Source organism: Lipotes vexillifer, unplaced genomic scaffold (genome assembly GCF_000442215.2).
Source record: "Lipotes vexillifer unplaced genomic scaffold, Lipotes_vexillifer_v1.1 scaffold444, whole genome shotgun sequence".
Classification (NCBI taxonomy): Eukaryota; Metazoa; Chordata; class Mammalia; order Artiodactyla; family Lipotidae; genus Lipotes; species Lipotes vexillifer.
The window spans coordinates 4,706,808-4,726,202 of NW_006793488.1; the positions used below are offsets into that span (position 1 = coordinate 4,706,808).

Consider the following 19,395-nt stretch of genomic DNA (forward strand, 5'->3'; position numbering starts at 1 on the left):
CTGCTTACTCTGTAAACACCATCTCAAATCTTTTGTTTAAATAAGTCTCTGAAGAGCAAATGAGAGAATTGGATTTTATAGTTTAAATTGTTTTCTCTGATACGATTGTGTCTTTTTTCCTCCTCCTAAAAATAAGGCAAAATAGATGCTTCCTAAGTATACTTGTGGTTTGAGGTAGACGTCTACCCACATACCCCATAACTACCCTCCTGACAAACAATAATCATAATCATAATTATAACAGCAACAATAATAACAATCACCTAGTCCAGTGTTTTAAAAATATATAGTATATATATAAAATGTATCATGGGATATAGTAGTATATCCCATTAGTGGATCATTTCAGTAGGTTTTTTTTGTTTGTTTTTTTTGGCTGCATTGGGTCTTTGTTGCTGTGCGCCAGCTTCCTCTAGTTGCGGCGAGCGGGGGCTACTCTTCGTTGCAGTGCTCGGGCTTCTCATTGTGGTGGCTTCTCGTTGTGGAGCACGGGCTCTAGAGAGCAGGCTCAGTAGTTGTGGCACTCAGGCTCAGTAGTTGTGGCGCACGGGCTTAATTACTCTGAGGCATGTGGGATCTTCCCAGACCAGGGCTCGAACCCGTGTCCCCTGCGTTGACAGGTGGATTCTTAACCACCGTGCCACCAGGGAAGCCCCATAGTAGATGTTTTTACGGGAGTGAAAGGAGCAGCTGGACGTTGGCACAAGTAATGGGATCAGTAGCTTTGGGATTTCCATGTACGTTTTAACCTAAGACAGATTGAACTGCTTACTGAATAGTGGTCACACTGTATATTCAGGCTATTCAATCTTTCGCTTGCCATTTTCTGCTCAAAATAATAAGCAAGGGATACCTACAAAGTATTCGAATAGAGCTGTCACCAGAGTCTTGCTGAGTGTTTGATCTCTCCCTAAACTAGTTGTGCAGGGCAGGACAGATGTGGAGAATTGATGATTGGTGGCCACCTAGGCAGTTGCTGTAGGGCAAACTGAAATGGGTTGGCCCTTGCTAAGAGGGTAAAAGAAATATTTTTCAATACTGAGAAGTAGGACGTTATTATACCTTCAAGTATGGTGGCCTACTGGGAAGCCAAGGTAGCAACCAGGCCTGTCTGGTCCACACACAGCTAAGCGGTCCTCACCATCAGCATTGTAACCTAAGGCGATGGCACATCCCTTGTGGGCCACACTCATCCATTCCTTTAAGGTTGATCAGTATCTCCGAATGCTGGGCCAAATGCTGTGGAGTCAAAGGCACCGTGACAACTGGCCCTCCACTCAACTCAGCTTTTCCCAACAACAGGTGGGCTGATTGTCTTCAAGGAGGTGATCTCGAGGTTCAAATGCATAAACAGTTGACCCTTGAACAACGCAGAGGTCAGCGGGGCAGACTCCCGAAAATCCGAGTATAGCTTATAGTTGGCCCTCTGTATCCAAGTTTCCTGTGTGTCTGAGTGTCCTTTGTATCTGAGGTTCCCCTGTATCCAGGGTTACTCTGAATCCAAGGTTCTGCATCCATGGATTCAACCAACCTCCTATTGCAAAAGACTGTAGTAATTACTACTGAAAAAAATCCGCATATGAATGGACCCTCGCAGTTCACCCCCCTGTTGTTCAGGGGTCAGCTGTATTCTCAGCAGAGGGCACGAGGATGTAAGTACCAGATTCCTTCATAAGAGCAGAATTTGAGTGAGAATAGGAGGATGAGAAGCTACCTGGAAACTTGATGAAGGCTGAGGGGAGGACTTCCAGGAGAGAAGGAAATGAAGCTGAGTCCTTGGCAGTGTCAACTGTAGCCCAGGCTTGATTGTGCACAGGAGTCTTCTGGGGACCTTGTGAAGATGCTGATTCTGGTGCAGGAGGTCTGGGCGGGGCCCGAGATGCTACATTTCTAACGAACTTCCAGGTGCTATTGAAGCTCTCAGTCCAAGAACCACATTTCAGAAGCAAGGGTCTATTCCCATTCCTGCGGGATATGGCTGTGCCTCACGGGCTCTTTGCAAAAAAAACAAAAAGCAACAACAAAAAAAACCAAAGTAGAATTCCACATTGTGTTTGTCCCTCTCCCTACTTCTGCTTTTACAAGTGTAATTTTTAAAGCACAACATGAATAGTATTTAAACAAACATGTTTGAGATTTGTCATCAGATAGAAAGTATAAAAGTTGAGGTTTGTAATTTTATTAGCAGGAGGTTAATAGGTGTTATGCGTGGGGGGGTTTTTTTGTTTGTTTTTTGTGTTTTTTCTTGGCTACGCCATGCAGCTTGTGGGATCTTAGTTCCCGGGCCAGGGATTGAACCTGGGCCCTCAGCAGTAGCACGAGAGTCCTAACCACTGGACCACTGGGGAACTCCCTATGTGTTTATTTTAAAGACAACAGTCATTAATTATAAATGTCATGGTCTTATCTCTAGAATAATGGAATGTGTTTCAGAATAAGAGTCAATATTAATGAGAATGAAAGGAAAGAAAAATATTTTGTCCTTTTAAAAATGCAATCCTTTAGAAGAGGTTAAGGGACCTTTTGTCATGGCAATGTTTTATTCATACTTTTCTGCTGTAGTTATTTAATCAAAATAGACACAAAAATCACATCAGCTAATCTTGCTGACATGAGTCAATATACCAGATTATCTCTTTGCTTTCCAAACTGCCCTCTCCCCACCCCCTAACTTAACCAAGGCGAGTTTTATTCTAAATTCTTTTAAAATGTGTCCTAAGAACAAAATAAAGAAGCTTCTTTTTGGATAGGCAAGCAGTAAAGTAACTTTTAAAGTAGTAAATGCAAACTAAAACAATAGGAAGAAATATTGCTTAATAAAGAGTGTTTTTCTTGAGTACTCCACATTTATAAACAAAATTTTCAAGTTTGGCAGCAAGAAAAGAAGAATCTTGCCTGATAGAGGGCCCTTGGGGGTGATGACTCATACTATTTTCAGAAAAGGCTGTGCAAAATTTAATTTTAGCTGGGAGACCTTAGTACGATACTTGATTTAAATCCTCATATATTATTATGTGACATGAGGGCAAAAGAACAGGGCTTTTTTTCTGTCTGAAAATGCACGTTTTCATTAATGTTTTTAAAGAGGAAAAAAAAAATTATAACTAAGTTTTATTGGAGTATGGTTGCTTTACCATGTTGTGTTAGCCTCCACCGCACAACAGAATGTATCAGCCATACGCATACAGATATCCCCTCCCTTTTGGACTTCCCTTCCATTTAGGTTACCACAGTGCACTAGGTGAGTTCCCCGTGCCACACAGCATGTTCCCATCAGTTGTCCATTTTATACATAGTAACAACATAGTAACAACAATGTATGTGTGTCAATCCCAGTCTCCCAATTCCTCCCAACATAGTAACAACAATGTATGTGTGTCAATCCCAGTCTCCCAATTCCTCCCACGCCACCCTGTTCCCCCTTGGTATCCATACCTTTGTTCTTAACAATTTTTTTGTTGTTGTTGGCTGTGTTGGGTCTTCATTGCTGTGCGTGGGCTTTTCTCTAGTTGCAGCGAGCTGGGGCTTCTCTACGTTGCGGTGTGCGGGCTTCTCACTGCGGTGGCTTCTCTTGTTGCAGAGCATGAGCTCTAGGTGCATGGGCTTCAGTAGTTGTGGCTCATGGGCTCCAGAGCGCAGGCTCAGTAGTTGTGGCACACGGGCTTAGTTGCTCTGCGGCATGTGGCATCTTCCCGGACCAGGGCTCGAACCTGTGTCCCCTGCACTGGCAGGCGGATCCTTAACCACTGCGCCACCAGGGAAGTCCTACTCTATGTGATTAAATGGACCCTTCAATCTCTGTGACCCATCCAAAATTTATTGAGTTGGAGAGGGTTATTGGAGATAGCACAGTGTTTCTCAAATAGGGAAATTTTGCACCACCAGGGGACATTCGGCAATATCTGAAGATATTTTTGATTGTCACAATTAGGGGGATATGTATTACTGGCATCAGGTGGGTGGAGTCCAGAGATGCTGCTAAACATCACACAATGCAAAGGAAGATTCTACAGCAAGGAGTTGCCCAGCTTACGTTGTCAATAGTGCCAACATGGAAAAGCCCTGGTTTAGCAAAATGGCAGCCTAATGCCCTCCTCTCCCTTTTTAAAGGCTTTTTACAGTTCAAAGGTGAGTTAAACATTAATTGATAATGCATCAGCAAGTAAACTTTTGGTCAAAAGAACAACTGAAAGAAATAGAGAAGATGGGTAGATCAGTGCACACCAGTCTAGGAAAAACTCAAAGCTCAAAACCCATTGCTTGGGCTTCCCTGGTGGCGCAGTGGTTGAGAATCCACCTGCCAATGCAGGGGACACGGGTTCGAGCCCTGGTCTGGGAAGATCCCACATGCCGCACAGCAACTAAGCCTGTGCGCCACAACTGAGCCTGTGCTCTAGAGCCTGCAAGCCACAGCTACTGAGCCCACGTGCTGCAATTACTGAAGCCCGCGTGCCTAGAGCCAGTGCTCCGCAACAAGAGAAGCCACCGCAATGAGAAGCCTGCACACTGCAGTGAAGAGTAGCCCCTGCTCGCTGCAACTAGAGAAAGCCCGTGCACAGCAACGAAGGCCCAACACAGCCAAAAAAAAAAAAAAAACATTGCTTGGGGGCTCATCATCTTTACTGGATGATCAGGAATTTTGTCATTACTTACACTATCCCTTACTGCCCAGCACAGTGGTTGGCAGCACCAAATGCTCAACAACAACTTTAGCATATAAAAAGGATATTGTGTTAAAAGATTGCTTGAGTTCCATATGTCTAATATTGCAAACTTCATATAGGAGCGACCCTGGAATCTCTCTCACTTATTAGCACTAAGGACATAGAGTGGCCTGTTTCCTGAGCTTTCACTTGAAGATAGATGTTATCTGGGAAGTCCTAAAAATTTTTGATAATAGCACTATTTACAATAGCCAAGACATGGAAGCAACCTAAATGTTCATCGACAGAGGAATGGATAAAGAAGACTTGCTTGGTACATATATACAATGGAATATTACTTAGCCATAAAAAAGAATGAAATAATGCTATTTGCAGCAACATGAGTGGAGTTAGAGATTATCATACTAAGTGAAGTAAGTCAGACAGAGAAAGACAAATATCATATGATATCACTTATATGTGGAATCTAATTTAGAAAATGATACAAATGAACTTATTTACAAAACAGAAACAGACTCACAGATCTCAAAATTAAACTTATGGTTACCAAAGGGGAAACATGGGGGGAAGGGATAAATTAGGAGACTGGAATTAACATACACACACTACTATATATTAAATAGATAACTAATAAGGAGCTACTGTATATCACAGGGAATTCTACTCAATATTCTGTAATAACCTATATGGGGAAAGAATCTGAAAAAAATGGAAATATATATCTGATTCACTTTGCTGTACACTTGACACTAACACAACATTGTAAATCAACTATACTCCAATAAAATTTTTTAAGCAAATTTGTTTATTTTTTTTAAATAATATTTATTATTATTATTTATTTTTTGGCTACATTGGGTCTTCTTTGCTGCACGCGGGCTTTCTCTAGTTGTGGCGAGCAGGGGCTACTCTTCGTTGCCGTGCGCGGGCTTCTCACTGCGGTGGCTTCTCTTGTTGCGGAGCACGGGTTCTAGGTGCACAGGCTTCAGTAGTTGTGGCATGGGGGCTCAGTAGTTGTGGCACACGAGCTTAGTTGCTCTGTGGAATGTGGGATCTTCCCAGGCCAGGTCTCAAACCCGTGTCTCCTGCATTGGCAGGTGGATTCTTAACCACTGAACCACCAGGGAAGTCCCTTAAAAGGTAAATTTAATTAAAAGACATTGAGACCAGAAATCTCCAGCTTCTTCATATGCATTATGTTTTCATGCAATGGCATTTCTTGCAGGCTTGGGCACAAATTATGAAAAAAACCAATAGATTGTTTTTACTGGTGGCAAGTCTAGATCCATAACTACCAACTATTCGCACCATAAGCCTGTGGGGTTCTGTACCAATGATGAAAAATCTGAAATGAAAGATAATATACTGGGAGAAAATAAACATGACTTGGAAGCTTAACTGATGAAATTGACACCTTTCTTTCTTGGTTCTCATTTCTGCTTTTCTTCTTTATCAACATTGCAGGTGTTCCTGGCTCCATGCCAAACGCATCGTGGGCCGGGAACCTCAGAGCTGTAAAGTGGTTTGACATGGAATATAAACACGGAGGCTGCCACGGTGAGGCATTCATTTGAAACTGTGAGGCCACACTGCTTTTTGGTATTGGCATGAAGGTTGTGGAATACAGGGGTTCTCACAGAGAGCCCTGCTGGTTCATTTAGACCAATCTGTGAATTATTAAACAGAGTAGCAAGAGGCTTCAAGACACGGTCCTTGAAAAGTAAATCTAAGTATCTTAAAGACATTCTCCAGCTTATAATTACCTAGGGAGATGTAGACGTGGGTTCAAATTGTAACGGTGCTTTTTTCTTGCTAGTTTCTGCCTTTTCCTTATTATTCATTCCTCTTTCTGCTCCTTTGGGCGTGCAGCGGTTACGAGGAGAAAGTGGTCAGGATGAGAAGTGACGTCATGTTCTTAGCACTGACTCCCATCCCTCATGTCTGCCTCTGCTCCCCCTACAGACAGGTTTCCAGGTGGCTTGGAGGTGTTTGCTGCAGCTCTGGCATGATGGCAGGTGACAGCAACAAGAGAGGTTTGCCCTCCAAGTGGATAAGAACTAGAAAACAAGTAGTTTTCATTTCTATAGAACCTTGTAAAGAAGGCTTTTCATCAGTCCTGGTGTATATTCAGACTCTTGCCTGGTGCATGGTGGGCATGTGTATTTGTTGACTAGGACTAACATAACAAAGTACCATAGACTTGAGTGTTTTAAACCATAGAAATTTGTTTCCTCACGGTCCTGGAGGCTGGAAGTCCGAGATCAATGTGTCAGCAGGTTTGGTTTCTTCTGAGGCCTCTCTCTTTGGCTTGTAGATGGCCGTCTTCTCCCTGTGTCCTCACATGACCTACCCTCTGTGTGTGTCTGTGTCCTAATCTCTTCTTATAAGGACACCAGTCATATTGGATTAGGGCTCATTCACATGACCTCATTTTAACTTAATTACTTCTTTAAAGGCCCTACATCTAACACAGTAACAGTCTGAGGTGCTGGAAGGTTAGGACTTCAACATATGAATCTGGGGGACATACAATTCAGCCCATAAGAACAGGCAATAAGTATATATACAGTGAATAAGTGACTGAGCAAACGGATGAGTGAGTGAATGGGAAGGTTTGCCCCGTTCTCCCTGTGGTAACGAAGTTTGGCCCTCTCCCCTCTTCCACTCAGTCTACGGCTCTATCCTCAGCCCATCTTATCTACACCTAACATTTCAGATGAGAACCTCCAAACTGCTGCTTCTCTACATCTCTCCATTACACTCACCCTCCTTCCGGTGTTGGTCTCTCGGGGGTCCCCTTCCATTATGGATGACAGCATCCTCGTGTCACTGCACACTCTATTCTTAAGCATAGTCACATCTTTACCTCAATCAGCCCACATGTTCCCCAGAGGACAGCTCATTGCCACCTGCCTGCATTCCCATCGTGGCCTGCCCTCCTAGTGGGGGGAGGGGGCTGGAGAGGAGGGTACTTTGCTCTTTGATCTCCTGGGCCTTCCTTAGAAAGTGGACCATCTCCGTCAGTCAGGGTCCCAGTATTTGGGATAGGTTGCCTTCTCCACTTCCTTCTCTAACCCCTACCACCTTCCCTTTAGAACCATCCTCTGATCTGCTTCTCCACCCCGTCTCCAGCTGTGACACTTGAGGACTCCAACATCCACAGCAAGGACCCACGTGATGTGATTACATTACAGCTCTAGCCCTCCCCACCCCCACCCCCCCAAAGCTGCTGTCTACTGTGTTTCAGCCACACACACAACCCACCCAAGTAGAGCTTTACCTTCAGTCTCCTTGTCATCACCTGTATCCAGGACCTACCTCAGTAGAGAAGGTATAGACAAGTCAGGTTTGCATTTTTATAGGGACCTTTACCGATCACATGACAGGTAGGGGCCATGAAGATAGCCCCTAGCCAGGAACCTACACAGGGTACGATGTTTGGGTAGCTCATGCCCCTCTCAAACAAATGTCTCGCTTTTTCTTCTCTTAGTATCTGTTATGCCATCTGAAAGCCTTACAGGGTTCATAGCATAAAAAATGTCCCCAGACCACTATACAGGGAAAAGAAAAAGACATAGAAAAGACATAGAAAAAGGCATATTTCCAGAGGAAATAGAACATTTTGCTAAACCAGCAAGCCAGTAATACAATCTGGACCTTTTCCCCTTGGCTGTAATAGGATTTGTTCCAAACCTGTGAGTGTACCCACTTTACAAACTCTCTTAGCATTTCAAATCACAGAGTACCATTCTAGACCTATGGTCTTTTAACTTGGAGCTCCCATCTCTGATTACTATCTCTTTGTCACCCTACTAGTTTCCTTCACCAACTTACATATTATATATTTTACTGCCTTTCTCCCCAGAACAGAATAGAAGCTCCAACAGAGCTGGGATTTTTTTTTTTTTTTTTTGCGGTACGCAGGCCCCTCACTGTTGTGGCCTCTCCCGCCGCGGAGCACAGGCTCCAGACACGCAGGCTCAGCAGCCATGGCTCACGGGCCCAGCCTCTCCGCAGCATGTGGGATCTTCCCGGACCGGGGCACGAACCTGCGTCCCCTGCATCGGCAGGCGGACTCTCAACCACTGCACCACCAGGGAAGCCTGTGTTTGCTTTTTAAAAATTGGAATTTCCAGAGGTTCGACTTTCCTCCTCCCACTAGTTTCTTTCTGAGGACCCCTCGTCCAGCCTGTGTACTGCATCAGCTGTTGTGTGTTGTTCTTGCTAACATTTTAGGTTCCCTTGCCATTTGATCCTACAAGGCTGATTCCTACACGTAATCATTACTGTCATCTGCTTTTTGCCATTTGTGGTTCCTGAAGCAGGACATTGCTGAAGAATGTCACAGAACTGCCCTAAATTCACCCGCTGTCTACCTTCAGCTAGACCCTCTGGCTGCCTACTTATTCTTTTATTTATGTCATTATTGTCCTGGTACTCTTCCCGGGGTACACCTTTTGAGCTTTTCTGCCCACCTTTAAGCTCCCAATCTTATGTTAAAACAGCCTTTCTACTCTCAAAAGGTGATCAATTCAACTTTAGGAAGAACTTTGAAGACATTTGATTAAAATCTCCTTCTCAGTTCCTTTGTCATGTCATCCCTTTCTGCCATCTTAGAGCATTTTGGACCCATTCTCTCGTTGCTTCCTGTTCCAAGAGGAGAAGCTACCTATCCTCACAACCAAGGTCACCATCTGGTCTCAGTTGTGTGTGGATCCCCCTAAATTATCCCATTGCTCTCTTGCCTTCTCAGTGTCTCCCTCTCTGCTGGTTCTTTTCCTAAGCAAAGGTGTACTGACTGCCTCTATCCTGAAGACCAAGCTGTCTAGGCACTCTCTGCTTGATCCAGCCTGAAATCTCCTCTGCTGCTCACTGCCGTTTCTTAAGCGTGGGCGTGCTGCCCACGTACCAGGTTCTTCCCACCCACTACCCAGTTATTCTTTAACTTCCTTAAACTCCGGCTTTTTTCTCCAGTGATTTTCTCTGTCTACTGAACCTCCTTCCAGCCACATTGAGTTAATCACCAAGTCCCGTCAGTCCTTCTGTGCTCTGCCTCTAATAGCCTTCTTTTCCCACTCATGGCAACCATTAACTTTGAACAAACTCTCTGGTTTACACAATTACTGTAATCTCTTGATTGGTCCCTAATGTACCCTGCAAAGCTCTGCAGAATTAATCTTGCTGAAATCTATTTCATCATTTGATTCTTCTATTCAAAAAAGTTCTTCAGGGACTTCCCTGGTGGCACAGTGGTTAAGAATTCCCCTGCCAGTGCAGGGGACACAGGTTCGAGCCCTGGTCCAGGAAGATCCCACATGCTGCGGAGCAACTAGGCCCGTGCACCGCAACTACTGAACCTGAACTCTAGAGCCCGCGAGCCACAACTACTGAAGCCCGCGTGCAACAACTACTGAAGCCTGTGCTCCTAGAACCCGTGCTCCACAACAAGAGAAGCCACCGCAATGAGAAGCCCGTGCACCACAACGAAGAGTAGCCCCTGCTCACCACAACTAGAGAAAGCCCGTGCGCAGCAATGAAGGCCCAATGCAGCCAAAAATAAATTAAAAAAAAAAACAAACACACACAACTTCTCCAGCCCTTTCATAAGAAAGGGATAAAAAGGCCCAACCCCTTATGGGATAAAAGAGGCCCAACTTTCATCTATTTTAAGTCAGTCAACCATAGTAGTTCTACCATATGCAAACAAATGCTGGAAAGAGTACCAGCTTCCTTGTTTTGAACCTGTCCCCCAACAAACTCTGTTCTAGCAGAAAATTCTCATCTCTACATTTTCCAGAGGCATTTTCCCACCTGATGCTTTCCCATCCATCCCCCTGATGCTTCCCAATTCTACCCACCCGTGAACTCTCCACTCACCCTTCTCTACCCTTTTATTCAACAACTATTAATTTAACACCCAATATTTACCAGGCACTGTTCCAGATGCTGGGAACACAGAAGTGAACACAATGGTCTCAAATCCTAGCTCTTCAGGAGCTTATATTCTAGTCTGGGGAGAAAGACAGTAAACGAACAAACACGTTTGTTGGTAATAAGTGTCAAAAGGAAAATGAATCAGGAAAGAAGGGAAGGAGGTCAGAGACAGCCTCAGGAGATGACCTTGAAGCCCAGCCCTGGGTGGTGCCAGAGGGAGCCTTGAGGCTGTCTGGTGGAAGGACGTGGCACAGGGGAGAACGAGCAAACACTGATGGATGCCTGAGGGTGCTTGGGACTAGCAAGGAGGCCAGTGTGGCTAATATGAATGTGGAAGGGTTATTTGTTTCTTTTTTTAACATCTTTATTGGAGTATAATTGCTTTACAATGGTGTGTTAGTTTCTGCTGTATAACAAAGTGAATCAGTTATACGTATGTTCCCATATCTCTTCCCTCTTGCGTCTCCCTCCCTCCCACCCTCCCTATCCCACCCCTCTGGGTGGTCACAAAGCACCGAGCTGGGAAGGGTTATTAAAGGTTATAACTGAATGAGTAAGTGGTGGGAGGTGAGTCCAGGAGAGTCTGAGGAGTCTTGAATGCCATTGGTAGGAATTTGGCTTTTACTGCAAATGAGATGAAAAGCCATTAGAGGGTTTTGAGCAGCAGAGACATCTTCTGCTTACATTTAAAACAATCACTCTGGCTGTTGTGCTGGGAATGTACTAACAGGCAAAAATGGAGGTGCTGGAAACCAGTTATTGTAACAGTTCAGACAGGAAGATGGAGGCGGCTTGGACTAGGATACAGGTAGTGGAGGTGGTGAAAAGTGGTCAAATTCTATTAGTATTTTGAAGGTTGAGCTGACAGGATTGCTACCAGATTGGATGTGGGGTGTGACAAAAAGGGGGAGAAGTGCCCAGGGCACTGAAGAATAGACTTGCTGTGGATTGTGATGGGGAAGACTTGGAGAGGATTAAGGACTTGAGACCTGACCTATGGGTGAGGTTTATTACTCACCTAAGAGGAGAGATAAAGTAGGCACTTGGCTAGACCAGGCTGGAGCTCAGAGGAGAGACCTGACGAATACAGCCCATCAAGACGTCTCCCATCTCTACATTTCTGGAACCTCTCATCCATGAAATCCAAAGTTCGTGATACAGTCCATGGACGGCCTTGTGATGCCTGTTGTGTTACTTCTTTGTATTATTTAACTCTCATTTTCTTCAAATGCATGTTTGTAACTCTTTCTCCCCGTAGAAAGTTTAACTTCCTCGTGGGCTGGGCCAGCACAACGCTGTTTCATCACAATCCCGTAGCCCTTGACAGAGTGCTAGCCACGCAGCAGTTAGGCAGTAACCCTACCATTTTGCAAGCTCACTACCCCTGACTCAAAAACAAGCCTGTTTTCACTGTTTCTTGTTCTCTTCCTTTACAGGCCACTACGTCCATGGCATTTGTATCTATGGAAACGGAGACTTAAAGTGGTTGATTAATTCGTCAAGCCTCTTTGCTAACAAGTTTGAGCTCACTACGTACCCCCTTACTGTGGAATGCCTAGAGCTGAGGCTTAGAGAAAGAACCCTAAATCAGAGTGAAATTGCAATACAGCCCAGCTGGTATTTTTGATCTACTGCCACTCACGACTGAAGGAAAATCGCAGCTGGAAAGGAGAGCTTTTCTTTGTGAGAAAAACAGCCTGGGTTATATGAACAGTCTCAGGGCCAAGGTTATGGCTTCAGGACCTGACTACGTTATTACACGTTAAAATATTCTCTGGACACCGTGAAATATGCTGTCAGGATGGTTGCACAGAGTGATGCTGGCACTTTGGCCACTCTGGCAGTTTCTTGAGGCTCACCTCTGTATCAGGCTAATGTTCTGATCAGTGATAAATTAAACTGTCCTCAGATTTGCATCTGATCTTCATCATATATCAATGTTCTAATGAAAAGGAGAATTGTGGATAATACTATTTAGGAGAAAAAGAATTGGGTTTCTTTGAAGAAGGAATCTTTTATAACAGATCTCTAGCCACACATTGATGGATATCCCCTGCTCTTTGCTTACCTGCACGTAGGCATAGAAATTGCTTTTTGGGTAACTGACCAATCTCCTTTACAACTTGAGCTCCTAGAACTGAGAACTAGATCTTGTTCCTGAGTTTCAACAGTAGCATTTTCAAGTTTCCTGTGTCTAAAGTTCTGTATAGAATTTAAAGCCATTCACAGGAGACAGAATTTGAGACAGCAGTCGCTGCCTGCCTCTTCAGTAAAAGGCCCCCGGGGGGGATCAGTTTCTTGAATATTTGTCAGAATGTGCTCTGATCCTTCTTTCTTGTTTTCCATTGAGAACACGGAAAAGTTCTTGAAGCATGAAGAATTTCTAGAAGAGAGGTGCTGTTGCAGGGGTTTAGCCTCAAGCCTTGAATATCTCAGAGTAAATCACTTTCCTTTATTGCCACTACTCTCCACCTGGACCAAAGTGATCTTATCTGCAAAGTGGAGACCAAATTCTGTCCCGTGAGCCTTTAAGGAGTCCATAGTGTTCTCTGGGTAGCTTTGCAATGCCTGGGGGTCATAGGAGTGCCTGGATTTTTAAAAGCTTTCAAATGTGTGTGAGCCTTTTGGTCACTTATCCTTCGCCCCATTCATGTATCCAATTCATTCATTCAGCATCTGGTCAATAAGTATTTCTTGAGTGTTTATTACACACCAGACACGTGCAGAGACAAGGAGGAGGAGTGAGTCAGAAGCTCTTTCACTCTAGAAGTCCCGGCAATAACGTCAACATTGGAAAGGCTGCTCTAGAGAATCTCACAGGGTGGTTGTATTTTAACACCTTCATGTGCGGGGCTGTAGACTGTGATATCAGGCCCAGGATATCAGAAATTACAAAGGGAGGTCTCAATCAGAGATTATTCCCAAGAGAGGAGGGAAGGAGCAGACTGAAGGAAGCCACAGCCGATTGTGTTCGATAGGTGTTCTGCTTGCTCCTTTACATCTCGTGGCCTTCGACTCTCACAACGCTCTTGGGAAGCTCGCATGATCTGTCTGAGAATCGGGATTCTCTTATTGGTCTCCTTTGTTCATTTCCTGAGGTGGAGCATTTAGAGAAGGTGAAGTAAAGCCATATTTAGCATCCCAGAATGGTCTCAGTGTTAATATTGAGAAAACGTCCTGTCACGTCAGAAAAATGTGAAGTCTACTCTTATATTCCACCCGGTTCCTTGATATTTATTTATTCTAATGGAAAACAGTAACTACAATTAATGATACATTTAATCCACACAACGTTATTTTTTTTCTGTAATTGTGCCTGTTGAATGTTAATCATATTTAATGACTTCGAATTTAATGACTTCTAGTGACTTTGAAGGAAAGGCTTCTTTTTTCCTGCTACCGAAAAAAAAAAAGATGGAACTGTATTGGTTGACGAAGAGTCCAGGGGTAGGGAACACACCCAGAGCTAAAGGCAGAATCTGAAGATCACCCTTTTTTCTCAACTCATTTACATGACACCACTTGAGAAGAAGGGTTGCTTTACACTGGATCTTTCTCTTGTAGAACAAGAAATCTTTTGGAACAGAAGATGTTTACATGTCCGTTGTTGGTCATTTCTTCTATGTCTTAAGTACTTTAATTTTGGAAGAGTGTAGTGTTTGGACTAGTGGGTTTCTGCTAGCCCTTGGAGATGCCCTGAAAACTTTGTTTTCGATGATGTTGCATGTTGTTTTCTTGGAAATAAATTAATATATTGTTTTCCACCTTTGGGGCTATTGTGTATGTTTATTTGATTGGCATTTGAAGATAATTCTCCTAACATTTTCTAAAAAAATACAAATAAATACATTCATACATACGCACATACTTGTCTAAAAATGCCCATCCACTGAAAAATAATTAAGCTTTTCCTCTGTGGAGTGTTGGGGAGAGTCATTGGGAATGATAGAGAAGAGAATATAATGGAAGATCAGTTTCATTTAAATTGGGTACAACCATTTTAAAATCTGAGGAAGGAAGAATTTACCCTTCTACTCTTGCCTCCTTTATTTATTTTTTAAAAATCAAGGTACAGTTTAGGAAAAAGATGTTAATATTATCATAATTATTCAATTGTCAAATGCCAGAGGTTTTGAGCAGCCTTTCAGTGCTAAGTTTGGCTAAAGAAATTTTGCCTCTAACAGACACATGGAAAATGACAGAAATACTGAGGAAAATAACTCATTTAAACAACATCTGATGCACCATTTTTTTTTAATGCAAAATGTTTAAAAACTAAAGTGAAAAACATTTCAAACCACAAAAACAATAAAAATATATGTTCATAAGAATAGAAAGAATACATAAATCAACTATACTTCAATAAAACAGTTTTAAAATATGAAAAAATCAAGTTCATAGGTAAAAAAATAGAAAGGATACAGAATAAAAAGTGAATTCCTTTCTCCAGAAGTAATCACTTGATTGCTGTATATTCTTAAGTGTCTTTTCAGTTCAGTAATATCCTGTGGCAGTGCTGTCCAAAAGAATTTCTGCAATGATGAAAATGTTCTGTATCTACACTGTCCAAGATAGTAACCACTCAATTTAGCCACTGGGCACTTGAAATGTGGCCAGTGTGACTGAGGAAATGTTACTTATTTTTAGCCACATGTGACTAGTGGTTATTGTACTCCACAGTTCTGTAGTTTTACATCAGTTATGTACACGTGCTTGTGTATACGATGGAAATATACACAAAGACACATGTACTGGCTTTTTTCTAATGAGTTGATTTAGAGATGTATAATAGAAATTATATCTTTTTGCAACTTGCTTTTCTGGGCCCTTCAAAAAAAAACTTTTAGAATAGTCTTAATTTTATAGAAAAATTACAGATAATACTGAGTTCCCATATAACATAATCAATATATAACATTAGTATAATACATTTGTCACAATTAATGAGCCAATATTGATACATTATCACTATTACCTAATATTCATACTTTATATAGATTTCCTTAATTTTTACCTAATACCCTTTTTTTGTTCCAGGATCTTATCCAAGTGCCACATTAGGTTTAGGTATGTTTCTACAGTCTCCTCTGGGCTGTGACTGTTTCTCAGGCTTTTCTTGTTTTGATGACCTTCACAATCTTGAAGGGTGCTGGTTGGAGGTTTTGCAAAATGCCCCCCACCCAGTGGTTTTGGCTGGTGTTTTTCTCATGGTTAGATTGAATTTGGGGGTTTGGAGGAGGAAGACCACAGAGGTAAAGTACCACTTTCATCACATGATATGAAGGGTACACACTATCAACTTAGCTTATCACAGCTGATGCTGGCCTTGGTCACCCGGCTCAAGTAGTGTTTGTCAGGATTCTCCACCGTAAAGTGACATTTTTCCCTTTTTCCATACAACACCCTTTGGGAGGAAGCAGTTATTCCGAGCCCATACATAAAGAATGGGGAGTTGGGCTTCCCTGGTGGCGCAGTGGTTGAGAGTCCTCCTGCAGATGCAGGGGACACGGGTTCGTGCCCCGGTCCGGGAAGATCCCACATGCCGCGGAGCGGCTGGGCCCGTGAGCCATGGCCGCTGAGCCTGCGCGTCCGGAGCCTGTGCTCCGCAACGGGAGAGGCCACAACAGTGAGAGGCCCACGACCGCAAAAAAAAAAAAAACTAAAAATAGGGCCTTCCCTGGTGGCGCAGTGGTTAAGACCCCTCCTGCCAATGCAGGGGACACGGGTTCGGCCTTGGTCCGGGAAGATCCCACATGCCGCGGAGCGGCTGGGCCCGTGAGCCATGGCCGCTGAGCCTGCGCGTCCGGAGCCTGTGCTCCGCAACGGGAGAGGCCACAACAGTGAGAGGCCCACGACCGCAAAAAAAAAAAAAAACTAAAAATAGGGACTTCCCTGGTGGCGCAGTGGTTAAGAATCCTCCTGCCAATGCAGGGGACACGGGTTCGGCCTTGGTCCGGGAAGATCCCACATGCCGTGGAGCAATGAAGCCTGTACATCACAGCTACTGAGCCTGTGCTCTACAGCCCGCGAGCCACAACTACTGAAGCCTGTGATCCACAACTACTGAGCCCGCGTGCCACAACTACTGAAGCCTCTGCGCCTAGAGCCTGTGCTCCGCAACGAGAAGCCACTGCAATGAGAAGCCCGCGCACCACAACGAAGAGCAGCTCCCACTCGCTGCAACTAGAGAAAGCCTGCACACAGCAACGAAGACCCAACGCAGCCAATAAATAAAATTTTAAAATAAATAAAATAAAAATAGAATTACCATATGATCCAGCAACCCCACTCCTGGGCATATATCCAGAAAAGATGAAAACTCTAATTTGAAAAGATACATGCACCCCAATGTTCATAGTAGCACTATTTACAGTAACCAAGACATGGAAGCAACCTAAATGCCCATCAACAGATGAAAGAATAAAAAGGATGTGGTACATGTATACAATGGAATATTACTCAACAATAAAAAAAAGAACAAAATATTCCCATTTGCAGCAACATGAATGAATCTTGAGATTATCATACTAAGTCCAACAGAGAAAGACAAATGTGATATCACTTATCTATGGAATCTAAAAATTAATACAACTGAGTTTATTTACAAAACAGAAACAGACATAGAAAACAAATTTATGGTTACCAGAGGGGAAAGGGGGAGAGGGATTAACAAATACATAACAATATATATAAAATAGATAAACGAGATTTTCTGTATAGCACAGGGAACTATATCCAATACCTTGTAATAAACAATAAAGGAAAAGAATCTGAAAAAATAAAAAATTCCTTAAAACAAATAACAGTTTTACCTTCTCCTTCTTTTTCTTGTCTTCTGACACTCAGAAATTTGCAATACAATTTTAAATGGTAGCTGTGATAGGCAGCTGTCCTTGAGTTGTTCCCAACATTAAAGGGCATGTTTAACTCTGGTACATGATGTTGGAGGTTTGAAGTAGGTTTCTGGTAGATATCCTTTATTGAGTTAAGAATCAGAATACCAGAAAATAAGTATAAATAAAAATATATTATGATTCTAATGTTTTTTAAAACCCCAGTTGCTATCTCTTTTTTGTTGCTTAATGGAATTATGAGTGACTTTGGTTTAAAATTTTTTTTTCTTTGCACATATTACTTCAGAAGATAAGAGGGAAAGGTCACCACTGTTAATCTTTTTACACAGTAAGAATTTAGGATAGCAGGAACTTCCCTGGTGGCCCAGTGGTTAAAACTCCGTGCTCTCAATGCAGGGGGCCTGGGTTTGATCCCTGGTCAGGGAACTAGATCCCACATGCCGCAACTAAAGATCCCACATGCAGCAACGAAGGTCCCTCGTGCCACAACTAAGACCCGGCGCAGCCAAATAAATAATAATTTAAAAAAAGAATTTAGGATAGCAGTCTATGCATAGCAGTCTATGCCAAGTGGGAAACGGGAGCAGAGATTCACCTGAACAGACTAAGCAAATAACTGGAGTTTGGGAAGACTAATGCCAGAACTAGAAGTTTCCTGTTGTGACTACTCCCTCTTCTGGTCAGGATGGCTAAGGGCTTAAGAGGTCAAGCCAATGGAAAGACACTGGAGGTCAACCTCCCAGGGCCAAGTTCTGACCTCGGAAAGAAGACTAACAGTGATATCTCTTAAAGGAGGCGGGTAAGAGGTGACTCTGACCATGCTCACTTTTCCACAAGGAACGCCTATAAGCTTTGAAAGTGGTGAGCTTCCGTGGTGACTGTCGGGAAGATTAACTTTGGTGAGTCCTTGGGAGCCAGCTCAGGAAGCCTGACCTCCCTCTTGGGAAGGATACTGGGGGCTGAATGGTCCCAAACAAAAGGGTTCTTATGAAAATAAGGCAAAATTCAGAACCCACTGGCCAGCATCATGTGTCAAACTGTAAAAGTGAATCTCAGGCGTGTGATCAGGAGCTGAGGCTGTTACAAGAAATGGTTGAAAAAGTTAGTGCAAGGTGAAAGTGAATTATTTATGAACTTCAAGCCATTTATTTCTATTAAAGTGAATTAATTATTAGTGAGCTTCAGGGCATCAGCTGTACACAAGGCAACAATGGAAGGTTTTTGATGGCTTTCTAAAAGGTTTTATTTAAAAATAACTTTAGACTGCAGAGAAAAGTTACAAAAATGGTACAGAGAATTCTTGTAGACCTTTCACCCAACTTCTAATGTTAACATCTTACAAAACCAAAGTTCAATGATCAAAACCAGTTTTGTTTGGTTTTTAATTCTATGCTGGCTGTGTGTTGAGAGTCAAAGCCAGGTGACTTTCACCTTTGCACAGGACAGACCAGATGGGTAAGGTGGGTCCCAGTAACGTGTAGTGCCATCGCATTAAACCAAATGACAGCAAGGGACTGGTCTCAAATGATATTTGCAGATGAAAATTGCACTATGAAAAGGAAAACTCTGTACATTCTCTATTCTAGACTATGGATATGGATAAAAGAAAAGGATGGGGGAGGAGAGAAAATCCATAGTCACATCACTAAGAAAATGGTGGGGAAGGAAGCAGGGGTAAAATGTGTCCTGCGTTAAAATGTGTCCTGCGTCTTACAGATCACTGGTTGGGAAACTCTAGATTCATTTTCTTAGGATTTTACTAAATAGGTGTAATGGGTCGTGAAGAGCAAGGAGGAAAGGCACTGATTACTGCCAGGTCCGCACATTGAAACTCTGGTGCTTAACACCTTTTGTGATCCCCTGCCACATACCTCTGAGCAGGTGAGGCATGATAACTCCATGATTAGCATTCCATGGTGGCTTTCACAGAGGACTCAGCAGGA

The 19,395-nt window shown here is 43.1% G+C and overlaps 1 protein-coding gene across 1 annotated transcript in view; it reads left to right on the top strand.

Moving 5' to 3' along the window:
- The window catches only part of LOC103083168 (N-acetyllactosaminide beta-1,6-N-acetylglucosaminyl-transferase, isoform C-like), a 31,838-nt gene extending 19,613 nt beyond the window's left edge, over positions 1-12,225 (top strand). Inside the window, 2 exon segments of the mRNA XM_082931382.1 lie at positions 6,129-6,221; positions 12,035-12,225. Coding sequence (XP_082787508.1) covers positions 6,129-6,221; positions 12,035-12,225 — 284 coding nt within the window.
- Positions 12,226-19,395: the final 7,170 nt, after the last annotated feature.